Source organism: Orcinus orca, chromosome 16 (genome assembly GCF_937001465.1).
Source record: "Orcinus orca chromosome 16, mOrcOrc1.1, whole genome shotgun sequence".
NCBI lineage: Eukaryota > Metazoa > Chordata > Mammalia > Artiodactyla > Delphinidae > Orcinus > Orcinus orca.
The window spans coordinates 22534010-22558127 of record NC_064574.1 but is presented as its reverse complement, the minus strand read 5'-3'; the positions used below and the strand labels follow the sequence as shown (position 1 = coordinate 22558127).

General features: G+C 42.1%; 1 protein-coding gene across 1 annotated transcript in view; it reads left to right on the top strand.

Annotated features, from left to right (window-relative positions):
• The first annotated feature begins 10761 nt into the window (after positions 1-10761).
• Positions 10762-24118, top strand: part of CTNNBL1 (catenin beta like 1) — a 170210-nt gene continuing 156853 nt past the window's right edge. Inside the window, exon 1 of the mRNA XM_049699992.1 lies at positions 10762-10920. Coding sequence (XP_049555949.1) covers positions 10891-10920 — 30 coding nt within the window. The 5' untranslated portion in view covers positions 10762-10890. The remainder of the gene's footprint in view (positions 10921-24118) is intronic.

Below are 24118 nucleotides of genomic sequence, written 5' to 3'. Positions count from 1 at the left end.
AATGAATGGAGAGACGGTCCTGGCAGCCTTGAGCCCATGTGCCTGATCTGCTGAGACCCAAGGGCCCACTGCCTGGCCTCAATCTGGAGTAGCCAATCTTTCTTAGATACCAGGAGCCAGCACATTCTCCTTTCTGCCTTGATTAGTTCAAGTTGAATTTCTGTCCCAATGACAAGACTGCTGCCTGACACCTTCCCAAGCCCCTGGGCTGCCCAGGGCCTGGCTTGCCCTTCACGTTTCAGGGTCTCTGCCCTGAAGATGGATTTGTGCAACCACCTCCTTCTTTTCATTTCCAACCTTGTCCCTGAGGCCCTGGCAGGGCTTCTGTCCTCTTACTCCACTCACTGTCCCTGGGAGGCCCCATTCACTTCTACGGCACAGCCTCGACAGCCCCAGTACACTTATAATGTCCAAACCCCTAGCTCCGTTCCGGACCCCATCTGAGCTTCAGGCTTTGAAACATGATGGAGACACATTGTTCACTGAAACAGTGGGCATCAGAATTCTTCCTGAAAACAACTATTTGGGTTGGGGAGATACCTTGATAAGCTTCCTTGGAGGCAGGTGAGCCCCCTTAGGGCATGGATGTGAGCAGGCGCTAAGATGTCAAGTGAGGTGGCTAGAAGGTGATGATATGGTTATGGGAAACTGCTGGCTAAGGGCCAAGGGGAGGAATTTGTAATTTGGGCTAGTGAAGGGCTGGAGGAGAGAAATGAAGAGTTTGGGGGTGGGAAGGGAGAGAGAGAGAACATAACAATGTGTGAGACTAGATGCTATATTAAGGACAGAGAGAGCCCTCTCCCTCCAGTGGCATGGGGATCGCCCAACACCTTGAAAATAGGAGATTTCTTATCTGAAGGAGAGTAACATGTGATGGTTAACAGGGCATGTGCAAGGTTCACATCGTTTTATCTGAATTCTGGCTACACCTGGCTGTGTGACCCTGGGCAAGTTACTTAACTCCTCTGAGCCTTGGTTCCATCAACTGTAAAATGGGAATAGAGTCGTTGTTAGGATTAAATAAGTGCTAAGCACAGTACTGGCATGTGCTGGGCCTTGAAACACCACCAACAACAAATTGAAGTTCAGAGTATCTAAAGACTTACCCAAGGTCACAGAGTCAAGCGGTATGGTGGAGGCAGGCTGCAAACCCAAGAATGCCTGATCTCAGAGGATCTGAGTTCCTCCCTGAAGGTAGCTTCATGGAGACAGGACCAAGACCAGAGCCTGCAGCTCAGGGCCGGGTTTCTGGCAGCTGACTCCTTGCTCCTGGGAGCTGGCTCAGCCAACTGTCGCTAAGAGTTGACTCTACTTCCCCCACCTTCCCTCCTCCTTACTCTCTTGGACAGTATTTCCCTGGGGCTCCCGTTACCAATTTGCAGAGCAAAGGCACGCACAGGCAGTTCAGGGGTGGCGCGAGTTCAGCGGCTCTGGTATTGTTTTTAATTCAATATTTTGTCCCTGTGCACCAGCCTCCTTTATTGGAATGAGAACACTGTTATTGGATCCTGCCCTGAAGGAGAAAACATAGGCTTCCCCCGACGATGGCAGCTAGGTTGTTCTAGAGTCTGATGAGTCAAGGCAGGGCAAGAAGACAGCAGAGAGTTCCAGAAAATCTGATGGTTTCAAGCTGTTCTGCGACACGCACAAAATTATTAACATATGTATTCTCGACCTTTCCCCTTGCCCTCCCTTCTAGGGACGACAAAGCCCAGGAGGCAGCCTCCCCATCGCCCTCTTCCTTTTCCTGCTCATCCAGTGTATATCTTGGTCCTGCTGATTTCCCCTCCACTTTTCTCCATGCCCAGTGTCACTCAGTCCAAGCCCCAAGCATCTCCTGCCTGTACGACTGGAGTACCCATCCTGCCCTGCTGTGCTCAATGTCTTTATGATACACTATCTTATTTGGGATCTCCCAAAAGCCTGAGATAAGAATTCAGATATACTGAGTTTATTAGGGGAGTGACTCCAGAAACCACCGGCAGGACCTCTGGGAACCAGTGAAAAACACGTAGCTCAGTTATCCCACCTGAGGAGTGAGGGAGCTGGGCATTTATCTACTAAGTCCTAGCAGGCTGAGGGCTATTCTGGAGTGGGAGGATGGGGTGGGCTGTTAATTCTCTGGCACCTCTGGCACCTGCTCCACAGAGGTGCGAAGCTTGTTCCAGTGGTCAGAGCAAGGCCACTCAATTGAATTCTTGTAGATAGCACCTTCCCCAAACATGGCCTTCCCCAACTTTTTCAGATGATAGAGAAATACCTTGAAATCATTGTCCTTCCTGCAAAATATCATGAAATAGTGACAAATTAATGTTTTAAATGAGTAACTATATAATTTTGTGTTTTTTTTTTTTTAAAGGACAGCTTGGATATTGCTTTATTTATTTATTTATTGGCTGCCCTGGGTCTTCACTGCTGCGCGCGGCCTTTCTCTAGTTGCCACGAGCGGGGGCTACTCTTCGTTGCGGTGCGCGGGCTTCTCATTGCGGTGGCTCCTCTTGTGGAGCACGGGCTCTAGGCGTGCGGGCTCAGTAGTTGTGGCTCACAGGCTTAGTTGCTCTGTGGCATGTGGGATCTTCCCAGACCAGGGATTGAACCTGTGTCCCCTGCACTGGCAGGTGGATTCTTAACCACTGGACCACCAGGGAAGTCCAATAATTTTGTGTTAAAATCAAATACCATCTTGTACTGGGCTCTGCCATAAAAAGTAGAAGCAGGTGCTGAAGTCAGAGGACATGCACTGGAGGAAAATTACCAGTGAAGGCAATTCTACCTATTAACCCTTCCCTCCATGAATCGGCCTACAACCAACAGTTCTCCACAACTGGATTTTAGAACAGCTGGGTCCAGTTCATAGAAGTATTCCACAGGAGCAAAATTTGAAAACTGCTAGATGAGCTGGTTGGAGTAGGAGGGACCAATTAATTAATGGACAAGTTTCTGTTTCCATATTTACTAGTTAGCTACTTAAAACCAGCTAGTGACCTCCCTGGAGCAAGCCAGCAGGACTCTGTGTGGTTTTGTATTAGCTTCCTTTCTATCTCCATGGTATGCTCTTCTCCATGTTTTCCTTTTTTCTTACACCTTCTTTTAAGTTATGTTACCTTGCTGTGTTTTATGTATCTTCTTAAGTCACCTTAAATCCTTTCTGGAATAAGGCGGTGGTATAAACAGAAACATATAACATAAATATAAATAGAAAATGTAACAAGCTCTCTAAAAACCTATTCCTAAAATACCAACAGTGTTTATTTATCATGGAGAGAAACAGGATGATTAGAGGTGTGTTGCGGGGAGCGGAACAGTGTGCATCCAAAACGAACAGATCTATGTAATTTTACAAAACCCAAGGTGTGGCATTACAAATAACTTTAATAAATAGCATGGAGATTAAAAATGGTTTTATTTTATTACCTTTATAGATACTTATATATCTTATATATTTACTTTATTATTTACTTCTGTAATACTTGTTCAGGATAGAAATTGAGAAAATAGAAGTAAACCAAAAGAAGAAAATTAAAGCCACTCATAGCCTACTACTCAGAGAGCATCATCATTAACGTCACAAAGCCTTTGCATCTTTTTCATGTAAGATTCAGAGAAGGGGCGTGTCCCAGCATATCTAATAGGGCTTAGAGTCTGAGGGACTAAATATATATATGGATATGCATAGCTATTTTTCAAAGTAAAAATTTGAGATTTCACTCTGAGTGGAGGATTTTCTGAAACTTCTGAGGAGGTTGACATAGAGCAGTTTTTCTTAAGGTGTGTTTCCACAGATGTTCCATGAAAAATGGTTTCTGTAGTCAAATAGGCTTGGAAAACATTGAGTAAAACAGTTAAACAGGTTTTCCCCTGCAAGACTTGCTTGGAGCTTTTAATATACTAACGTGCATTGTGATCCTCTAAGAGAAGTTGTAAACTTAGCAGCTGCCCCTCCAGTAGACCTGGGGTGCGGGGCCATTCTCTGCCTTCATTGATATCTGCCAGGAATGGTTTGGGGAGTCTAATGGGTATTAATCAGATGCTCAGTTTATCAATAGGTCACAGTGGCAGTCAATGCTGGGAATGCCACTCTTTGGCACCTAACCTGCTTCAATTTTGTGTATCTATTTCTGCATAGCAAATTACTGAAAAACTCAGGAGGTTAAAATACCAAAGCACTTATTATCTCACTCTTTCTGTGGATGAGGAAATTAGGACCAGATTAGATGGACAATTCTGGTGCCCCACGTCTCATGAGGTTGCAGTGAAGATGTGAGATGCATCATCTGAAAGCTTGACTGACATTGGAGGCTCCACTTCCAAGATGGACCCAATGAGTCTCGCTTCCTGGCATCCATGCCCTGTGTAGTCCCCTCCCACGAAGAATAGTTCTGACTCGTGCAACCCACAGGATATTGCAGAAATGATGAACTATGACTTCTGAGACTAGGTCACAAAAAGACATTGTGGCTTCCACCTTGATCTCTCTTGGATCACTTGCTCTGGGGAACACCAGCCATCATGGTATGAGAACACTTGGGTGGCCAAATAGATTCACGTGGTAGGGAATGGAGGTCTCTGGCCATCAGGCAGCAGCAACCTGCTGGGCATATGACTGACCCTTCTCGGAAGTGACTGACCTCCTGACTTTAATCTCAAGAGAGACCTTGACTATCCTGCTAAGCTGCTTCCAAAATTCCTGATCCACACAAACTGTGTGAGATAATTAATGTTCGTTGTTTTAAGCCACGACATTTTTAGGAAACGTGTTACACAGCAATAGATAACTAATCCATGTCCTTCGTGCTAAGGCTGGGTAATAAACAGCTGCTTCAGCTCGCTGGCAAAGAGTTTGCTTACTTCCTAAGATAGAAGTGGTCTTGACCAATGTCCTTTCACTGACCCCTAATAGTGACTGCAGAAAGAATTCCCTCCAGCCCTTATTATGAAAGCCTCCGTGGAAGGTGTGACTCATGAGGCTCATTTGTGTGGGGCATTGATGAGGGGATCCCCACAGAATTAAGTGTTTATGAGATTCACTACATTCTTACGAACCATTGTGAGTACTGGCATTCATGGCTTTTCCAGCCCTACATACTTGACTGGAGAATCCTTTTTTGTGCAATAGACGAAGTTGGTCCCTACTGGCATCCTTTCTTCCTTCTCCTTCCCTCCTAAGAGAAAGCCTCAGGAAAAGATAATCCTTTTTATTCTTTTTGATGTTATTGTGCCTGGAACTGCTGCCAACATTCTGTTGCCAGGAGAGTAATAAAATGAGCTCCCATGCACCCATCACCCAGCTTCAACAACTATCAACTCACCAATAACCCTCTCATCCATGCTTCTACCCACACCCACACCTATCCCACCTTGGATAATTTTGAAGCAAATTCCAATCATAATATTATTTCATACATGGATTTCAGTATGTATCTTTAAAAGATTAGGACAGTGTAGTTCAATTCTATTATCATACTTCAAAAAAAAAAAACCCGAATAATTCCTTTTCATTGCATATCCCAGACTATTGAGTTCTTACTTGGCTCACGGTGTATCTAAGAATGTAAATTCTCCTTGTGTCTAATTGAGACCAGTGCCTGCTGGGAGAGATAATTACTCTTCAGCATTCAATAATCAGCTGTGCCTGGATCATAAGTGTCAGTACTGTTTGAAAGGTTAGCTGAGCCCAAATCCCTACTGTGTAGTGCATAGCCAGACAGGCTTGGATTGGAATATTGCCAATTACTTATACTACGACTGTGGGCAAGTAACTAAACACTCTACATTTCAGTTTTCACTATTTAAAAACATTAGAGAGGACCTGGAGACCTGGATTTGGGGAGTGAGAGGCAGAGGGAACAGGGACTCCTCTTGAACCCCAGAAATTACATAATTGCATTCTGCTCTCCAGAAAAATATATCTCCCTTTCCACTGCCTACCCTGCAACTCTTCCCCTCCTCAATCAGTGCCTAAATGGAGGAGCCTGGATTTCTTCGGCACTGTCATGTGTTTCCGATCAGTCCATGGTGGCAGCGTAGGAGCTCAATATTGGTGATAAATATACTTCATGAGCGTTTTTCTGAAGATATTTTCTTAAAGGCTGTTCCCACGAATAATTTACCGGGACAATGAAAGATGGAAGAAGCGACTCTGATTACATCTTGGAGCATCTAAAGCTTGAAGTTTAAGGAAACTAGGCAGCCCACAGCTATTTAAAAATTTCTAGAAGGGATAATTCTTCCATGTAAGATCTTTTTTAAAAGGTTACAGCCCAGCAGTTGGTCTCTAGGGTGGTGCCCTTCTGCAATCTCTCTCGTGGATGCCACTCTCAAATCATCATCAATATCACATGTTTTTGGACTACGTGGTGCATAGCACATAGCTCTTCTTTTTTTTCCCTTAGTTTTTTTCAGGCATAATTTACATCACATTATGTTAGCGTTCAGCGTAATGATCCATTATCTGTATGTGTTGCAAAATGATCACCACAATGAGTCCAGGTAACATCCATCATCATACTTTGTTATAAAAATTATTTATTCTTGTGATGAGAACTTTCAAGATCCACTCTTATAGATACTTTCACATATGCATACCGTATTATTAATTATAGCCATCATGCTATACATTACTAGCCCATGACTAATTCATTTTATAACTGGAAATGTATACCTTTTGATCCCTTTCACCCATTTTGCCCACTCCCCACCCTCTGCCTCAGGCAACCATCAATCTGTTCTCTATTTCCATTGTTTTGTTTTGTTTTAGATTCCACATATAAGTGAAATCACACAGTATTTCTTTTTTTTCTGTCTGACTTAGCTCACTTAGCATAAACAAAGCTCTTCTGAAATTTCACTTCCTCATCTTTAAAATTGGAATAGCATTTTGTTAGGAGGGGTGAGGATTTAAAGGTATTTGATAATATTATTGCCAGGAATGTATCAATCAGTTAGTCGATTGATTGGCTTATCTATTTTTAAAATTAATGCCCATTATATAGATTAGCTGTTTAGTCATCGGAAGGGAACAGTCTTCCTTCTCAGCCTCTGATTTTTTGTTTGTTGGTTTATTTTTTGTTTTGGCTGCACCACGCAGCTTGCGGGATCTCAGTTCCCTGACCAAGGATGGAAACTGGGCACCCGTCAGTGGAAGCGCGGAGTCCTAACCACTGGACTGCCAGGGATTCCCTGGCTCATCTATTAAATCAACAACTTTAGGGACTGCCAGTTGAGTGCTAGGTGTTGTGTTAGGTTCTAAGGTTACCATGGTGAGCAATGCAGCAATATTGGCTTTCTGGAGCTTAGAATACGGAAGGGAAAACAGACCCTCACTGAGCGAAAAGAAAATAAATAGAGAAACACAAGTCCCAAGTGTTCTGAAGATAATGGTCAGGAATGTTGATGGAGAACCTTGTGGGGAGGGAGGGACTGTCATAGATCTCATAGTCAACGAAGATGCCTGTGATGTGGTGACATTAAGCTGAGACCTGAAGGATGAGGGCCCCAAGCTTCATCCCCGGGGAGGTTCCCAAGGAATTATTAATAGACCTTTCCCATCAAGATAAAATCGAAATATCTTAATGTGGTATTCAAGATCCTCCATGGTGAGGATTGCTAGATAAAATACAGGATGCCCAGCTAAATCTGGATTTCAGATAAGCAACCAAAAGCTTTCAGAATGTTACTAAATATTGCGCGGGACATATTTATACTAAAAATTTTCATTAACTGAAATTCAGACATAACTGGATGTCGTATTTTTATGTGCTAAGTGTGGCAAGTCTATGATCTTCCCCAGCCACCCTCTCCTGCCTTACTTCCCACCATTTCCTCCACGCACCCTATGCCCTGTCCAGCTCCTTGTCTTTGCTCATGCTGTTTATTCTGCCCAGATCCCCCGTCTTTCCCCATGTCCTATCGGCAAACTTTTCTCATCCTTTAAACCCCAGTCCAAATGGCACCTCCTCTGGGAAACCTTCCCTGGCAACTACATTATCCTTATTGCAGGATGCTCCCCAAACCTGGTTCTCATAGGGTTTTGCCTTATGATTGTATATTTTAAGGCCTGGCATCTACAAACACACAGACATGACTGAATGCCTGCTAAGGAAAGGGTTTAAGGGTTGAGCTCATTTTTCCCCTCTCCACCCTCCCTCTCCCCCTATTCCCACTCAACTCCTCGTATTATTAAGGTCAAATATTGATTGAGTATTCTTCTGTGCCAGGCACCAAGCTAAGTGCTTTGCATGCAGCATCTCATATAAATTCCCCATAATCTTATGATGTAAATCCAGTTGAATCTCCATTTTGCAGGGGAGGCAATCAGGCACATAGTCACTTGCCTCTGTTTCCACATCTGTAAAATGAAGATGATAACAATATCTTCCTCATTAACATCTTCTCCCCAACTAGAGTGTGGGTTCCAAGAGGGCAGGAACTTTTCTCTTTATAAACTTCGATATCCTCAGAGCCTAGAATTGTGTCTGGCATTGAGTAGGCACTCAGTAAATACTTGTTGCATGAATGAATAAGTCACCTTACATATGAGGAGACTGCAACTTGGAGAGAGAGAAAGTAACTTGCCCAAGGGCACACAGGTAGTTGTGGTGGAACTTTGGCTAGAATCATAATCAGTGGTGTGTTGGTAAATGTTTAACAACCAGCTCTCTGAAAAACCAATAACCCTGATTTGTAGCATATGTTGATTTCCATAATGTAAATACCCCCTCCATGGCAGATTTCAAGCAACCAACCTGATGTCAATTGGCTCGCAAATTTCCTGAAAGTTTAACCATAGGGTCTTGCACGCCTGTCTTACAGGCTGGCTCCAGATACCAAGAACTAGGACATAGTTCTAAAGGGTACACAGTTCCAAAGGGTACACTCCCATCATTGGTACTCTAGCCTGCCTCCCTGAATGAGGCACAGTCTACATTCACACCTCAGGAGGAGGGGAAAAGACACTCAAATAACTCGGTTCAAAGCAGATTGCATGGGTGATTCTTAAAAACCATAAACCCAATCACAAAACTCCCCAGCTTAAAACCTTTCAATATCTTCCTCTTAGCAGAAAATCCAATCTCCTTACCGTGACCCATGAGGCCCATTTGTGGAACCTCCCCCTGTACCAGGCACTGTATTAGGGTTTTTGTTGTAGGATATAATGGTGAACATGACATACACAGTTCCTGCTCTCATTGAGCCTATGTCCAGTAAATGAGGCTGTCAATAAACAAGTAATTAACCGTTAAGCACAGATTGAGATACATGTTCAGTAGAGGAGGTGCTAGGAAAGAGAATAATGAGCAGACTTTCCTTACTTGGACCGAAGGTGAGTAGAGGAAGATTACTCTAAGAAAGTGACATTTGAGACCTGAAGGATGAGAAAGAGTTGGTCGAGGTGTGAGGTTAGTGGCTAGGCAGAAGAGGAGAGGATTTGGCAGTTTGAGGAATAAAAGTAATTTCTGTTATCATTGGAGACAGTGGAGGTGGGAGGGGGAAGATGATTATAAATATTATGATGGTCTGAATGTTTGTGTTCCCCCCAAATTCATAAACTGAAATCCTAACTCCCAAGGTGATGGTATTAGGAAGTGAGGCTTTGGGGAGGTGAGTAGGTCCTAAGGGTAGAGTCCTCATGAATGGTTTTATATAAGAGGTGGGAGAAAACTCCCTCACCCCCTTCTGCCATATGAGGACACAGTGAGAAGGCATTGTCTATGAACAGTAAAGCAGGCCCTCACCGGACAAGGAACCTGCCAGCACCTTGATCTAGGACTTCTCAGCCCCTAGAGCTGTGAGAAATAAACTTCTGTTGTTTATAAGCCAGCCAGTGTAGTTTTTTCATAGCAGCCTGAACAGACTAAGACAAATATCATGAACATGTAAAACAGGGGGCTAATGGCCAAGGGGGCTAAGGCAGAGGCTTAGCCCCCGTTGAAGACAGAGACTTATTTAAATCCCAGGAGCTCAGATGCACTCTGAATTGTTCTCTTCCGATGATGGGCAACTTTCTCCTACAGAAAATCTTTTTACATCTCTTGGGTAGAAACAAGATCATCCAGTTTCTGGCCTTTGCACAGATGAATAAACAGAAGTCCAGACAGGGAAGTGTGATCACCAACAGTTTTGAAGGCAGTAATAGTTATATGGACTTGGACAATACATTTTCTGAGCCAGCACTGTCCAACAGAAATACAATGGAAGCTACAAAGGGAGCTACACGTGTAACTTACATTTTCTACTACCCACATTTAAAAAAGTAAAAAGAAATGGGTGAAATTAATTTTATATTTTATTTGACCCAATATACCCCAAATATTATTTCAACATGTAATCAACAGAAGTCTTAGAAATCCGATGGGTATTTTATTTACAATTACAGCACATTTTAATTCAGACTAGCCATAGCTCAAGCCCTCAGTAGCCACACGTGGTTAGTGGGTATAGTACTGGACAGTGCAGTTCAATGCCTCAGTTTCCTTATCTGCGAATTGAGGATAAAATGAGGGATAAAACTGCCTAGTCACTGAATGGATTATGAGAGCGCAAGAGAAACACCCTGCACGCCAGAGGCGCGCGATAAACCTTGGTTCCTTTCATCTTTTCTCTCACCGCACCGACCTCATCAAGTCTCCGCCCCCTTTCCCCGCCCCCTTCAGGCTCCGGGAGGAAGTAGTGCTGTCAAATGCAGCGCGCTTTACGGTAGTGTGGCCGTAAAGCCACACGTTTACCGCAGTGTGGCCGGCTCGCGCGACGCGAGCACTTTTAGCTCATTGGCTCTGCGGCCCCTGCTCAAGGCGCTTTACAGCCGTGTGGCTGGAGCCGCCCATGTGGGGACCGCGGTTTGGTCGTGAGTGCAGGGAATCAGAGTAGACGGTGTTGACTGAACCTGGAATCATGGACGTTGGCGAACTTCTGAGCTACCAGGTATGACGGACGAGGAGGGCTGGGGGGACCGTCCTCTCACCCCGGCAGGAGTCGCAGGACCAGAGTCCCTTCATCTCACTTTCTCCCACCTCAGCCCCGGGTCCCCTCACGTTTCCTGTCACCCGGGTCCTAGCCTCTGATTTCACGTAACTCCCTCGAATTTCTCCTGGGCTCTTTCAGTTTATTTCTTCCCAAGGCCCGGGCCCTTTCTCAACTAAAGGCTGGGCTCCTTCTCACCCTGCCCTGGGGCCTGGCTCACTTCAGCTATTCTGAAGGCCCCAAGCTATCTTCACAACCATCCCCCTTAAACTCTCTTCTCCAGTTATTGAGTTGGTGGTCGTGGTGGGAGAGCACTGGCCCTTCTTGCATTTGAGCCCCAGCTTCTCTACTGACCGGCTCTGTGGCTTTGGGACAAGTCCTGTCGCCCTCTTCGAGCCTCAGCTTTTGTATGTATAAAGTGGAGACAGTAATAGCTACCTATTAGGTTTGTTTCAGGACTGTATCAGCCAATGGATGTGAAAGCTGATTTTAAAGTGTGGAAAGCCGGACCCATGTTAATTGCAGTTATTGACAGATGTTTGACATTCCAGCATGGGATGGGTACCTCGGAATCTTCTTCTTGTCCCACTTGCTCGGAGTACTTGTGGGGAAACAGTGGCCCAGAAGGTAGAAAGGACTTGTCCAAAGTCACTCAACAAGTAAGAGCTGGAATTAGAGATGAGATCTTTTGGCTCCCAGCTCAACGTTTTTCCCTCACCTTTGACTTCCTAAATGTTCAGTATGGTAGCCACTAGCCACATATGGCTATCGAACGCTTGAAATGGGACTAGTCTGAATTGAGAAGTACTCTAAGTGTCAAGTCACACTGGAATTTGAAGAATCAGTATTAAAAAAGTAAAATTTTTATATTGATTACATGATCCTGTCGATTACTTTGATTATTGATCATAGTGATTAATTATATATTTCACCCATTACCCATATATTAATCATATATGGGTAATGGGTGAAATAAAATATATTCAAAATAAGTTTTACCTATTTCTGTTGACTTTTTAATGTAGCTGCTGGCCTTTTTGTGTCACTACTAAAGTTACATGTATAGCAGGCCTTACATTTCCATTGGACAGCTCTGCAGTAGAGAATAAGGGATTAAGAGCCATGAGTCTGAAGCCCTATGGCTTGGAATCTCTGTTTTGCTGCTAACTGGCTACTGTAACCTTGAGCAGAATACTTACCCTCTCTATGCCTCAGTTTTCTCATCTTGTAAATGGGGGCAAGAAAGTAGCTATCATATAAGTCTGTTTTGAAGCTGCTGTGAAATGTAAAGTGTTTAGCCCAATGCTTGTCCAAGAGTAAACGTTTGAAAAACGTTAGCAATTATATTCATGCAATTCCCTCAGCCGGTATACATAGAACTGACCTTGGAAACTAGACATAGTGGGAAAGAACTTGTAAGCAATGGGAGGTATATAGCCAGGTGATTTCCTTTTTAAGACAGTAATAGGATGTGAAAGAAGAAAGGAACTAGCAGCGGTGTTAAATGAGTGGTTATATGCCTGTTTGGCCTACACACGAGCCCACTGACCCATAGAATATTAAAGCTAGAAGAGGTTCATTCATTTGCTCAACAAATATCTATTGAATATGTACTGCATCTACTGAGCATACAACATTGAACAAAACAGACAAGGTTCTTGCTTTTGTGGAACTTATAATCTGGTGGGGAAGTAACAAGATAAGAAAGTAAACAAATGAGAAATTCAGATCGTGGTAAGTGCTTTGAAGGATACACAGGGTATACTACAGAGCTGTGCTGTTTGGTGTGGTAGCCACTGGTCACATGTTACTCTTGAACACTTGAAATGTGGCTAGTTAGAATTGAGATCCGCTACACCTGTAAAATACACACTGGATTTTCAAGATTTAGTATGAAAAAAGTGACTGTAAAATATATTAATTTTTATATTGATTCCATGCTGAAATGATAATACTTAGGATATGTTGGCTTAAAGAAAATTATTAAAATTAATATCATCTTCTTAAAAACTTTTTAAATGTGGCTACTAGAAAATTTAAAGTTACATATGTGGCTTGTTTGTGGCCCTCAATATATTTTTATTGGACAGAGCTGCTAAAGCTAACCACTGGGAGCAGGAGACAGGACCTATTATTTTAGATAATATGGTCTAGGAAGGACTTTGAGGAACGGACATTAAAGGACCGATGGTTGAGAAGGAGCCAATCGTGAAAAGCGCAGAATAATCAAGGCAGAGGGAATGAATAGCAGGTACACAGGCTGTGAGTTGTTAAAATAGAAGCTGGTGCAGCCTGTTAGAGGATCAGGAAGAGGACTGATGTAGCTGGAACTTGGTGAATGAGCAGGGGAATGATAAGCGATAAGGTTGGAGAAGTAGGCAGATGACAGACTATGTAGGCCTTCCTGTGGGCCACGATAAGGAATTTGAATTTTATTTTGAGAAATCTTACAGATAACCTCATTCAGCCCACATATTTATAAATGAAAAGTGAACTCCATTTCGGTAAGGGACGTCCCTGAGGTTGTGGGCCAAGGTAGTGACAAGAGTCGAAACCAGAATCCTGATCTTATTTCCAGCTCTGTTCATTCCCCACGTGCGCTACTCACGCACTTTTCTGTCTGTAAGATCAGTGCCCACTTTTCCTGTTCCTAAAAGATGGTACAGTCTAGAATCTAGTCCATAATAAATGCTCCCATCCTCTTGTGGAAAGTCATGAGGATTACCTGAGTTAATGGACGCAAAAGCTCTTTGAAAACTAACTTTTTATAGACGTGAAAGATGCATTGCATGCCTGCATCATTTCTCTAAATCCTTATAACAACGCTATGAAGAAGGTACTGTTTTAAATCCCTGTTGTACAGATGGGGGAACTGAGGTACAAAAAAGTGCCTGCCTCAGAGTTGGAGTTCCTAACCACTGTGCTGTGCTGAACTAAAATGCTTTCAGATATGTTCTTACATTAATTCTCAGCATGCCCTTTGAGGTAGGTGGCATGCCTATTTTATAGAAAAGGAAACTCAAGCTAGAGAGGTCAGTTACCAGCCCAAGATGAAACAGCCAGTAAGGAGCAGAGCCAGAACTGGAACCAACCGAATACCCAAATCTAGTTTTCCAATTTTAAAAACTTTTAAAGTTGAAGTATGGTATATGTATAGAAGAATGCATAAATCTTAAGTGCTTTTGATTATACTTGTCATTTACAAAGTAGACTCGATATGACCACTAAAGTTCATTTCTCAGGGACAAAGGTGGTCTGATTTGAACATCCCCACCCCCGGAGTTTGATTCAGTAAGTCTCCCATGGGACCTTAGAATTTGCATTTCTAACAAGATTCCAGGTGATGCTTAAGCTGCTGGTCCAGGGACCACACTTTGAGACCCACCCCTGGTCTAGAATGATCTACATTCCTCTTAAAATCTTCTCTGAGACATTCACCTCCCTTCTCATGGCCATTAGTTCGCAGTATTTTGAGCTTAAGTTATACTTTGCCCCTGCCATCTCAGATATTGAGAGCAAATCACTTAATCTTTCTGGGCCTCAGTTTCCTTATATGCCTAATGAGGGGATTAGGTAAGTTTCTCTGAGGTCCCTTCTAGCTTTAAAATTCTGTGATACTGATTATTTAGGCGAAGAGCTCCAGAGATTTCAAGGGATAAGAAAAGCTTGATGCAGAAGAATGAATTGGGGCTGAAAATCTGGGAGATTTGAGTTTTAATCCTACCTTTATCATTATTTATCTGGGTGATTCAGGATAAGTCACTTCCCTTCTCTGTACATCATTTTTTTAATCACTGTAAAATGAGGAGATTGAGCTATATGACTTCTGGTTCTTTCTTTTCCTAAAATTCAGAGACTAAGGTAAACAAAGAAAATATGTAATGCCAAAAACGTTTATTAAAAGTATTTGACGTTGTTTTGGATGCCTTCTAAATTTCACTTTTGGAGCAACTTGGTGGGAAGATTCCAATTTTCTGCTGAGATTGGTTCTTCTAGTAATAGAGTTAGGCAGCAAGTGCCTCAGTATATGCCTTATATCCTTGACATATGTTAACTATTCATTTGAAAAGACAGGAGAATTACAATGTAGACAGGTGGTGGTGGAAAAAGTCTTAAAGAGGAAACCAGTTATGTTCCCAATATGGAAATGTACTTTTTTGATGCCTTCGGGCTTAGACATCTCATCAAGAAGTGTGCCCAGCAGTTCCTTGGCTGAGAAGTTTCTGCTGCGTAGGCACGTATATGAACTCCAGGGCATTCTCATTAATACTGATTCCACAGATGTCTGGAAAAAGTTCTTACCTTTGAAGTTTTGCAATAAAGAATTCACATTTAGTGCAGTTTGGCTCATTGGGAGTGACTTATTTTGTGACAAGAGAAGTATTCTCTTTGAGGCAGATTGGGGTCAGGGACCCTTGGTTTTGGCAATATTGCAGACACCCACTCCTCTTGTCACCTATCAGTCAGTAATATAGCATTTCCTTGGATTGCAGGGGCTTATTGGAATCTATAATCTTTCTCCTTTTCCCTTCTTATTTCTTTCTTTTGAAGTAAAAAATTTTAATGACAATAATCTGACAGGAATAGTATTAAAGTATTCAAGAAAAGGGAAACTACTACCCTAATCCAATAAAATATTTTTATATTCCCACAGTCCTTATGTATTTTGCATGGCTATAACCATTGTATACACACTGTTTTGTGTTCTGTGCTTTAATTTAACATTGCCAGAAATATTTTGTGTTTCTACATAGTCTTCATGTTGTTTTTAATGTTTACATACTTTTTGCTCAAGCGATAGACCAACCATTTTTCCCTAAATTGCTCCTCTATAATCGAGTACTTAGGTGGTTTCCAGATTTTGTTCCTGGAGATAATATTGCAGTGAACTTCTTTATTCATGTGGCATTTTCCCCCTCACATCTGTCGTTAGTAATTATCACGTGCCATCATCTCCTGTGCGAAATATTGCATGGGCTAAAATGATTAAGATATGGTCTTGGACCTTAAAGAATTCATAGTTAAGGAGCGAGACAGACCTTTCAACAACAAACTGTATGAATAAAGTATTATGGGAGTACAATGGAAGGAACGATTGGATGTGCCTGGAGAGGGGATGTATTGCTGGGAATGGATTTGGTTTGGTCATTGAGGAAAAGGAGATGACATTGGAATCTCAGCCCTGATGAATGAATAGAAATTCTGTGGGTACTGAAGGAGGCTGAGGAGAGTCATTCTTGACTAGGATTAGTGACAGCAAAAGCATGGGAGTGAAATGTTCAGAGCATTGAGTGAATGGAGCGGAGTGGCAGGAGATGATGGGGTTGCCTCAGCTGCAGGTATGTCAGGCAATACACAGTGCTCATGTGGAAGTAATCCTTTATCAGTTTACAGTGCTAACAATAGTGTGTGTTCCAATTTTACTGCAATCTCGATACTACAAGTTGTCATAATTTAATTTTTTCTCATTAATATAGTAGGTATATAAAGTGTTAGTTCATTTGCTTTAATAAGCATTTTTCCCTTGCATGTGTTTATTGTTTGTACTTCTTATTATCTGCTTTTTTTTCTTAGGGTTGTGTTGTAGCTTATAACTGAGCTTTTCTATTCTGTTTTTTTGTCAATGGTGTGTGTATAAGAAACACTATTGGAAGCCTGGACACTTGTGCTCAAATATATCTTTCATTCTTTGGTAGCCCCATTTTACCTCTAACTCTGCGAATATTGTCATAATCATGATGTCACTTTACAGCATCATGAAATAGGCTCTTTTGGCATGACAGTTTAGACTAGTGCTTTCTGAAGTTACTTATTGTTAGTGGGACTATAAGTAACAAATAAATTGCTATTCTTATTGATATTCCCACTTCAGGGTGTTTTCTGTTTCATCTTCTGAGTGACATTTTTTCTTAAGTTCACTTCCTCCCTTTGCAACCTTATCTTCTCTTTTTCCCGTGATGAGTTCTTTTCATACTCGCAAAATACATTGTATTTATGTGCCCCCTTGCACCCTAGGCAGTGAACTGAGAGGCAGGGACCAGCACCTAGAGAGTGTCTCTCTGCTAGTTGATGCCTAATAAATCATTGTTTAATGATTGAGTGAATGAACCAGTATGTGCCTTCAAATATGCTCTTTTGGAAAGCTTTTGTTCTAATATCTTGCCTGCTTGCTGGCTTGTATCTCTTTGCTTTCATGTTAGACTTCAAGAAAGTTGGATTCAAATCCGTTACCTCAGTTACTGAATTGTCCTTCCCTGTGCTGTACAGAGGACCTTGTTGTGTATCTATTTTATATATAATAGTTTGTATCTGCTAATCCCAAACTTCTTATTTATCCCTTCCCCACACCCTTTCCCCTTTGGTAACCATAAATTTGTTTTCTATTTCTGTGAGTCTGTTTCTGTTTTGTAAATAAGTTCATTTGTATCATATTTTATATTCTACATATAAGTGATATCATATAGTATTGTCTTTGATTTACTTCACTTAGTATGATGACCTCTAGAGCCTCATTTTTTTTTTTAACACCTTTCTTGGAGTATAATTACTTTACAATGGTGTGTTAGTTTCTGCTTTATAACAAAGTGAATCAGCTATACATATACATATATCCCCATATCTCCTCCTTCTTGCGTCTCCCTCCCACCCTTCCTGTCCCACCCCTCTAGGTGGTCACAAAGCACCGAGCTGATCTCCCTGTGCTATGCGGCGGCTTCCCACTAGCTATCTATGTTACATTTGGTAGTGTATATATGTCCGTGCCACTCTCTCACTTCGTCCCAGCTTACCCTTCCCCCTCCCTGTGTCCTCAAATCCATTCTCTTCGTCCGCATCTTTATTCTTGTCCTGCCCCTAGGTTCTTCAGAACCTTTTTTTTTTTTTAGATTCCATATATATGTGTTAGCATACAGTATTTGTTTTTCTCTTTCTGACTTACTTCACTCTGCATGACAGAGTCTCTAGGTCCATCCACCTCACTACAAATAACTCAATTACATTTCTCTTTATGGCTGAGTAATATTCCATTGTATATATGTGCCACATCTTCTTTACCCATTCATCTGTCAGTGGACACTTAGGTTGCTTCCATGTCCTGACTATTGTAAATAGAACTGCAGTGAACATTGTGGTACATGACTCTTTTTAAATTATGGTTTTCTCAGGGTATACGCCCAGTAGTGGGATTGCTGGGTTGTATTGTAGTTCTGTTTTTAGTTTTGTTTTTTTTTGGTTGTTGTTTTTTTTTTTGCGGTACGCAGGCCTCTAACTGTTGTGGCCTCTCCCATTGCGGAGCACAGGCTCCGGACGCGCAGGCTCAGTGGCCATGGCTCACGGGCCTAGCTGCTCCGCAGCATGTGGGATCTTCCCGGACCGGGGCGCGAACCCGTGTCCCCTGCATCGGCAGGCAGACTCTCAACCACTGCACCACCAGGGAAGCCCTATTTTTAGTTTTTTAAGGAACCTCCATACTGTTCTCCATAGTGGCTGTATCAACTTACATTCCCACCAACAGTGCAAGAGGGTTCCCTTTTCTCCACACCCTCTCCAGCATTTGTTGTTTGTAGATTTTTTGATAATGGCCATTCTGACTAGTGTGAGGTGATACCTCATGGTAGTTTTGATTTGCATTTCTCTAATGATTAGTGATGTTGAGCATCCTTTCATGTGTTTGTTTAGAGCCTCTTCACTAGAATTTTATTCTATAACCTGGTTCCTCATCTTAGAGGAATCATCCATTCTTTTGTCTTTCAGCATCTTTATGTAAACTCTTAGCTCACCAGTCCTGATTTAGGTTTCATGTGACTACTGAACATTCTGACCGTATGCTCTGGTATAATTCTCTGCATCTCTCCACCCGCCCCCTTATCACCTACCCCCAATTCTGCTTTTTAGTCAAGGGTGTAGCTGTCCAGCAGACTTGAAAAAAGCCCTGGAGCTAGTTCTCAAAGATGAAGGGGCTTAAAGTTGAAAGGCATTCTTTTCCTCATGGAAAATACAAACTCTTGAGCAAAGGGCTAGCTCTTTTCTCAGGAGTCAGGAGGGTGTTAGGATCTGAAAATGCATAAGTCACAGTTCTTGCTCTCATGGAGCTTACAGTCTAAGGGGGAGCATCCCACAGATTTGAGAATTGATAATCCAGTACACAGTGCCATTGCATGAGCAAGATGTGGTGGCATAGAGGCAGGAGCAGCCCTGCCGTTGGGAACTTGGGAAGGCTTTGCAGGGGAATTGTTGCTTCTTCAGGAGCCTTTTCTCCATCCCTTCTTTTCTATTTCAGTTGCCACCATCTTAGTTTAGACTCTTGGGACTTTGTCAAATAATTAGCTTTCTAGTTTGTCTTCATTTTTTTCTTTGTGGATCTCATATTGGCACAATGAATGTGGGTTTATTTCCTCTGTGTGCCAACAGAACACCCTTCTCTGGTTTAGACTCCAGTCCTACCTATTTCAGCTTCCTTGGAGATAGGTCTTATTGAGATGCCTAATTTTGGAGGTGAATTTGAGGAAGACAGCCATACCTTTCTTCAAGTCTCTCACTAGGTGTCACTGTTTAAATTGGGGGATTGCATTTATAAGACCCCAATAGAGAAGTTTTCACATGTATAAATGACTACATTGGAGAATGTGGATGGTTCAAGATAGCTTGTTAGCACTGTTGGAGAAAATAATTCAAAATACATGCCCCTCTGAGTGTGCCCATTTTAGACGTCTTTTAATGTTTAGTGTAGTGGACGAACAATAACTCTGGGTCAGGCAGACTGCTGCCTGTGTTTGAATCCCACCTCTGCTACTTGGTAGCTATGTGACCTTTGGTCACTTAATTAAACTCTTTAAGCCTCAGGCCTTCATCTTTAAAATGCAGATTATATAATAGTGTCTGTCTCTGCCCCACCATCTTTTAAAAAATCTCCACTTAACCATCTTTTTTTTAAAGATACAGGATTAAATGAGACAGTGTGGGTAGTGCTAAGTAGTATAGTGCCTGACACATGGTAAGTGCCCAGTACATGCTAGCTGTCAATTTTTATTATTGATATAATTATAAAAACACATATGATATAGCAAAAGGAAAAAATATTTTTCTCGAATTCTGCAAAGCTGCCTTAGTATTCCCAAGGTCACTGGTGTCTTGGAGATTAAGGTTTAGAATGCTATAAAAGGAAATGAGAACAGTTTGTCACGCACACATTCCACAGTATAGAACTGTTCTCAATAGATTAAAGTATAACCGTATTCTACCACAGTTAGCAGACATTGATATCAAGGATTATGTCATCAACACAGTAATTCTTTTCCCCAGGTCGCTTTAATATTACTAAGATATCTCAGTTTTCCTCTTTTCTAGTGCCAGGAATCTCATTTACAAATTACTCCTTTCTTTTTCTTTTTTTCCTTTAATGTTCCTGAAGGAAGTGATTGGTTTTGGTCTGAGTCTTGTATAGCTGTAGAGAAAATGGAATTAGGAGAAAGTATAGCAGGAATACTCTTAGCTTCTCCAAGGCCAGCCATCTGATTCTAGTATTTCAGCTGAATAGTTCAAGAACATTTTCTTTTCCACAGAGTTCCAGGAGTGAGTGATCTGCAAGTGTGTTGGCCTAAACTTTGGAACCCCAGCTCCGCTGTGGGTTGGTGAACAAACTAGATTACCTTCATCCTGAGTTCAGTGAAAGATCTAGTGAGACTATCACAGTGCATTTTCATCTCTTAACTCATTTTAGATTATCAGTTTCCTGTAAGCAGATTGTCTACTTTGGCTCCTTAGACTTCCCTTCAACTACCCCGCAGTGTCCAAAGTCAGTGACTGAACTGAGAAGGATTTGGAGTCAAGCACAGAGTATTATGATGCTTCTCTCTGACTGTGTCTGACTATATTCCAAAGGCAGGTATGATCAATTATTGAACACTTTGGCATTATTCATGTGCTTATTCTGTTAGTACATAAAATTGAGGATTAATTACATTTTTATTTGACCCCCCCCCAGTTAAGAGTCACTAAGTTTAAAATTACTTTTGGAATCTTTAATAGACTTAACCATTAATAGTACATCAGTTCTCTGCTGGTGTTTTGTATGTTTCTAGGGCATTATGACACATGCTCACCGTCAGGCTGTGAGCCAATCCAGATTTTCAAGGGCTAGTAAACTTCATTCAGATTAGTAATCCATATCGAGCCTTTCATTTTTAAATTATTCAACAAATTTATTAAATGCCTACTAAATGCAGGATGTTATACTAGGCATCAGGAATAGAGTGATACACAAGACAGTTGCTGTCCCTTGTCTTTATAGAACTTATACCCAGGGAGGCAAGACAGAAAATATACAAGAAAAACAAATACAAATAAATAAGAACACCTAAACATGCAAACAAATAGTACTAGAGAAACAAAAACAAGATATTTTAAATAGAGATATGAAGGGAAAAATGGGCTGATGTAATTGAATGATTGGGGATCATCAGAAGGTTCCAGAAGGCCTCTCTGAGGAGGTAACATTTGAGCTGAGAATGAATAATGAGAAGGATCCAGCCACATGAAGAGCTGTGGGAACAGCAATGTAAGCCAAGGGGAAAACCACTACAAAAGTCCTAAGGTGGGACCAAGCTTGTCATGTTTGAGGCAGTATGGCCTAGAGCATGACGAGTGAGGCAGGGACAGAGATAAGGACGGAGAGGTCTGCTGTGGGGAGGATGGGAAGCCCTAAAATGTTTAGATGTTATTGTTGGTACATTGGGAAACCATTAGGTGTTTTAAGCTGTGGACTGACACAGTTTGGTTAAGTTTTAAAAGATCACTTCCTCTGCCGAATGGAGAATAGATTGTAGGGGAGCAAATCTGGCCAGCTTAGTCGTTCAAAGGGGATAGAATTCACCTTTGTGCTGTGGAGGGCCGCAGCTGAAGCTGTGCTCTCCCTAGAATAATTGCTTTCCCGCCTAGGTTGTTTTCAGAATTTCCCAGTTCTAAACATTTAATCTGGGTTCTGGCTTAATCAAGAAGCAACACTCTCCTAGTGCCAGGCTTGGCACAGAAAATGTGGGCTTGGTGCCTTTTGTTGAGCACCCTGGCCTGGAGAGAATGAAGAAAGCAGCCTCTGGTGGACCTGAGGACAGTGCAGCTGACCCTCAGCACCTGGTAACTCGTAGGAAGCTTTGGAATCCATAAACTTCATGTGCTTCTGCAAAACAGTTGCAGATGGTCTGGACTGATGATTAAATATCACCACTGTTTTGCCCAGATCTGCTGTGGCCATCCTCTCTATGTCTGGTTTTACATTACAGTGGGTAGGTAATTAAAGGGGCATAGTCATTTCTGGTTACTTCCAGGACATCTTTTTTAGTTGGCTTGGGGGGAATTTCAGTTTCTGCCAGTTGTATAAGTGACTGCAGTGAGCAGTGCCTGTGAATGGCTACTTGTTGTTTTCAAAATTAAAAAAAAAATTAAAAAGAACTCTCTCTAATGAAGGGGAATAATTGCCTGCCTTTGCTGTCTGCTGATTCTCCAGTGGGAGTTCTGCCATCAGACTTGTCAGAGTTAGTTGGTAGGGACTTTTTTTTCCTGAGTTAGCACATAGAGATCTGAAAGGGCAGAGATTAACACAAATTAGCAATGGTACAAGCATATCTGCAGAGGAACAGATTTCCTTCTGACCAGAGGTGCCGTTGCTGGGCACCACCTAATTTTCTGTGCATCTCTTACCACTGATGAGAGGAGGATGACAGGACTTCTCAGCAAATAAAAAGAATTACTTAAGCACCACTTGAGTTGGGCAGTTTTTACAAGACTTGAGAGTTTCAAAGGCCCTCAGTCTGCTTAGCCTGCCAATGTAGTCACTGAATATTATCTCCCTGGCTTCTCACTGGGGGATCCTTACACCTCATTCAGCATAGTGAACTTGGAGAGACAGAAATTCTGATTCTTGTACCTCATTTTTTTCTTTTTCCAAAGATTTCTTCTTCCATCCCCACAGAACTTATAAGGACACAGAAGGCCCAGTGGCGGAAAAAGAGATGGCATTTGCCTTCTGGCTGACATGACTTGTGCTAGTGGTTGGTGGGGATTCCATAATGAAGATTGCAAATCACTTTCCATATTCCTGGATCCTGTCCCATAATTAGAGGATTAAACATTTTGTTTAAATTAGTAATTTTCCCTCTACTTTTCTGTGTGCTTCAAAGCACCATTAGAGCAAGATGGAGACTGGTTGACAGTCTGATATTGGGCTCCACATTCTAGTTGTGCTGAGGTTGAGGAAGTCTTATTTTAATTAAAGAAAGCAATTTTTAGCCATGGTTCATCTTGTGTGAGGCAGAGGGACTTTGATTGCTGAGTGCAGTGAGTATAGCTTTTTTTCAGGAGCATGACACCAAGCCTAACAGGATAATATCAGGAGGTAGGTATGCAGCTGGGCTTGAAGTATTGCCTCTGCATTAATGGCAGATATGCCTTCAATTGACAGATTATCTTTGCGTTTGTGGGAGAAGGGGTTACTTATAGGTTTAGTATGTTCCTGATTTGCAGTGAATGAAAAACACCTCAAAGGGGAGCTTGTAGGAATTGTCATACTTTTAATGAGATAAAAGAATATGTGTTTTCTCCTCCCTATGTCACCAAGCCAAAAGAACAAAATAGAAGGCTGGGAACTACCAGGTATTGAAGCCTACTGAGAGCCAGACATTGTGCTATTTGATTTGATATGTTATTCTGTCTCACCCAAAAGGCAGCCCTGGGAAGTCAGTATTCTTATTCCCATTGTGTAGGTGAGGAAAGTTAGTTCACAGAGGTTTAGTGACTTGCCCAAAGACACTCAAGAAGTAGGTGGTAGAATCTTTTTCCTAATAGAGGGCTCCAATGGATGAAGGTAGCTTAAAAAAAGAAACACGCTAGAGAGTAGAATGCAGCAGAATGCTACCATCACCCTACCTTGTACTTGCCTCCTGTCTACCATATATATCATTCTTGTCCAGTAGAACACCGTGCCCTGGTTATCAAATCCAGGGAAGCAGAACACCGTGCATCAGTTACCAATCCCAGGGGAGCACTTCAAACACTGTCCATGGCATCTTGGTATTGAAGTTGCCAAGGAAAACAAAACACAGTCAAGCACGGGATGGAACAATGCTTTACTCACATAGAGAAGAGACAGAGCAAGATCAGCTCCAGT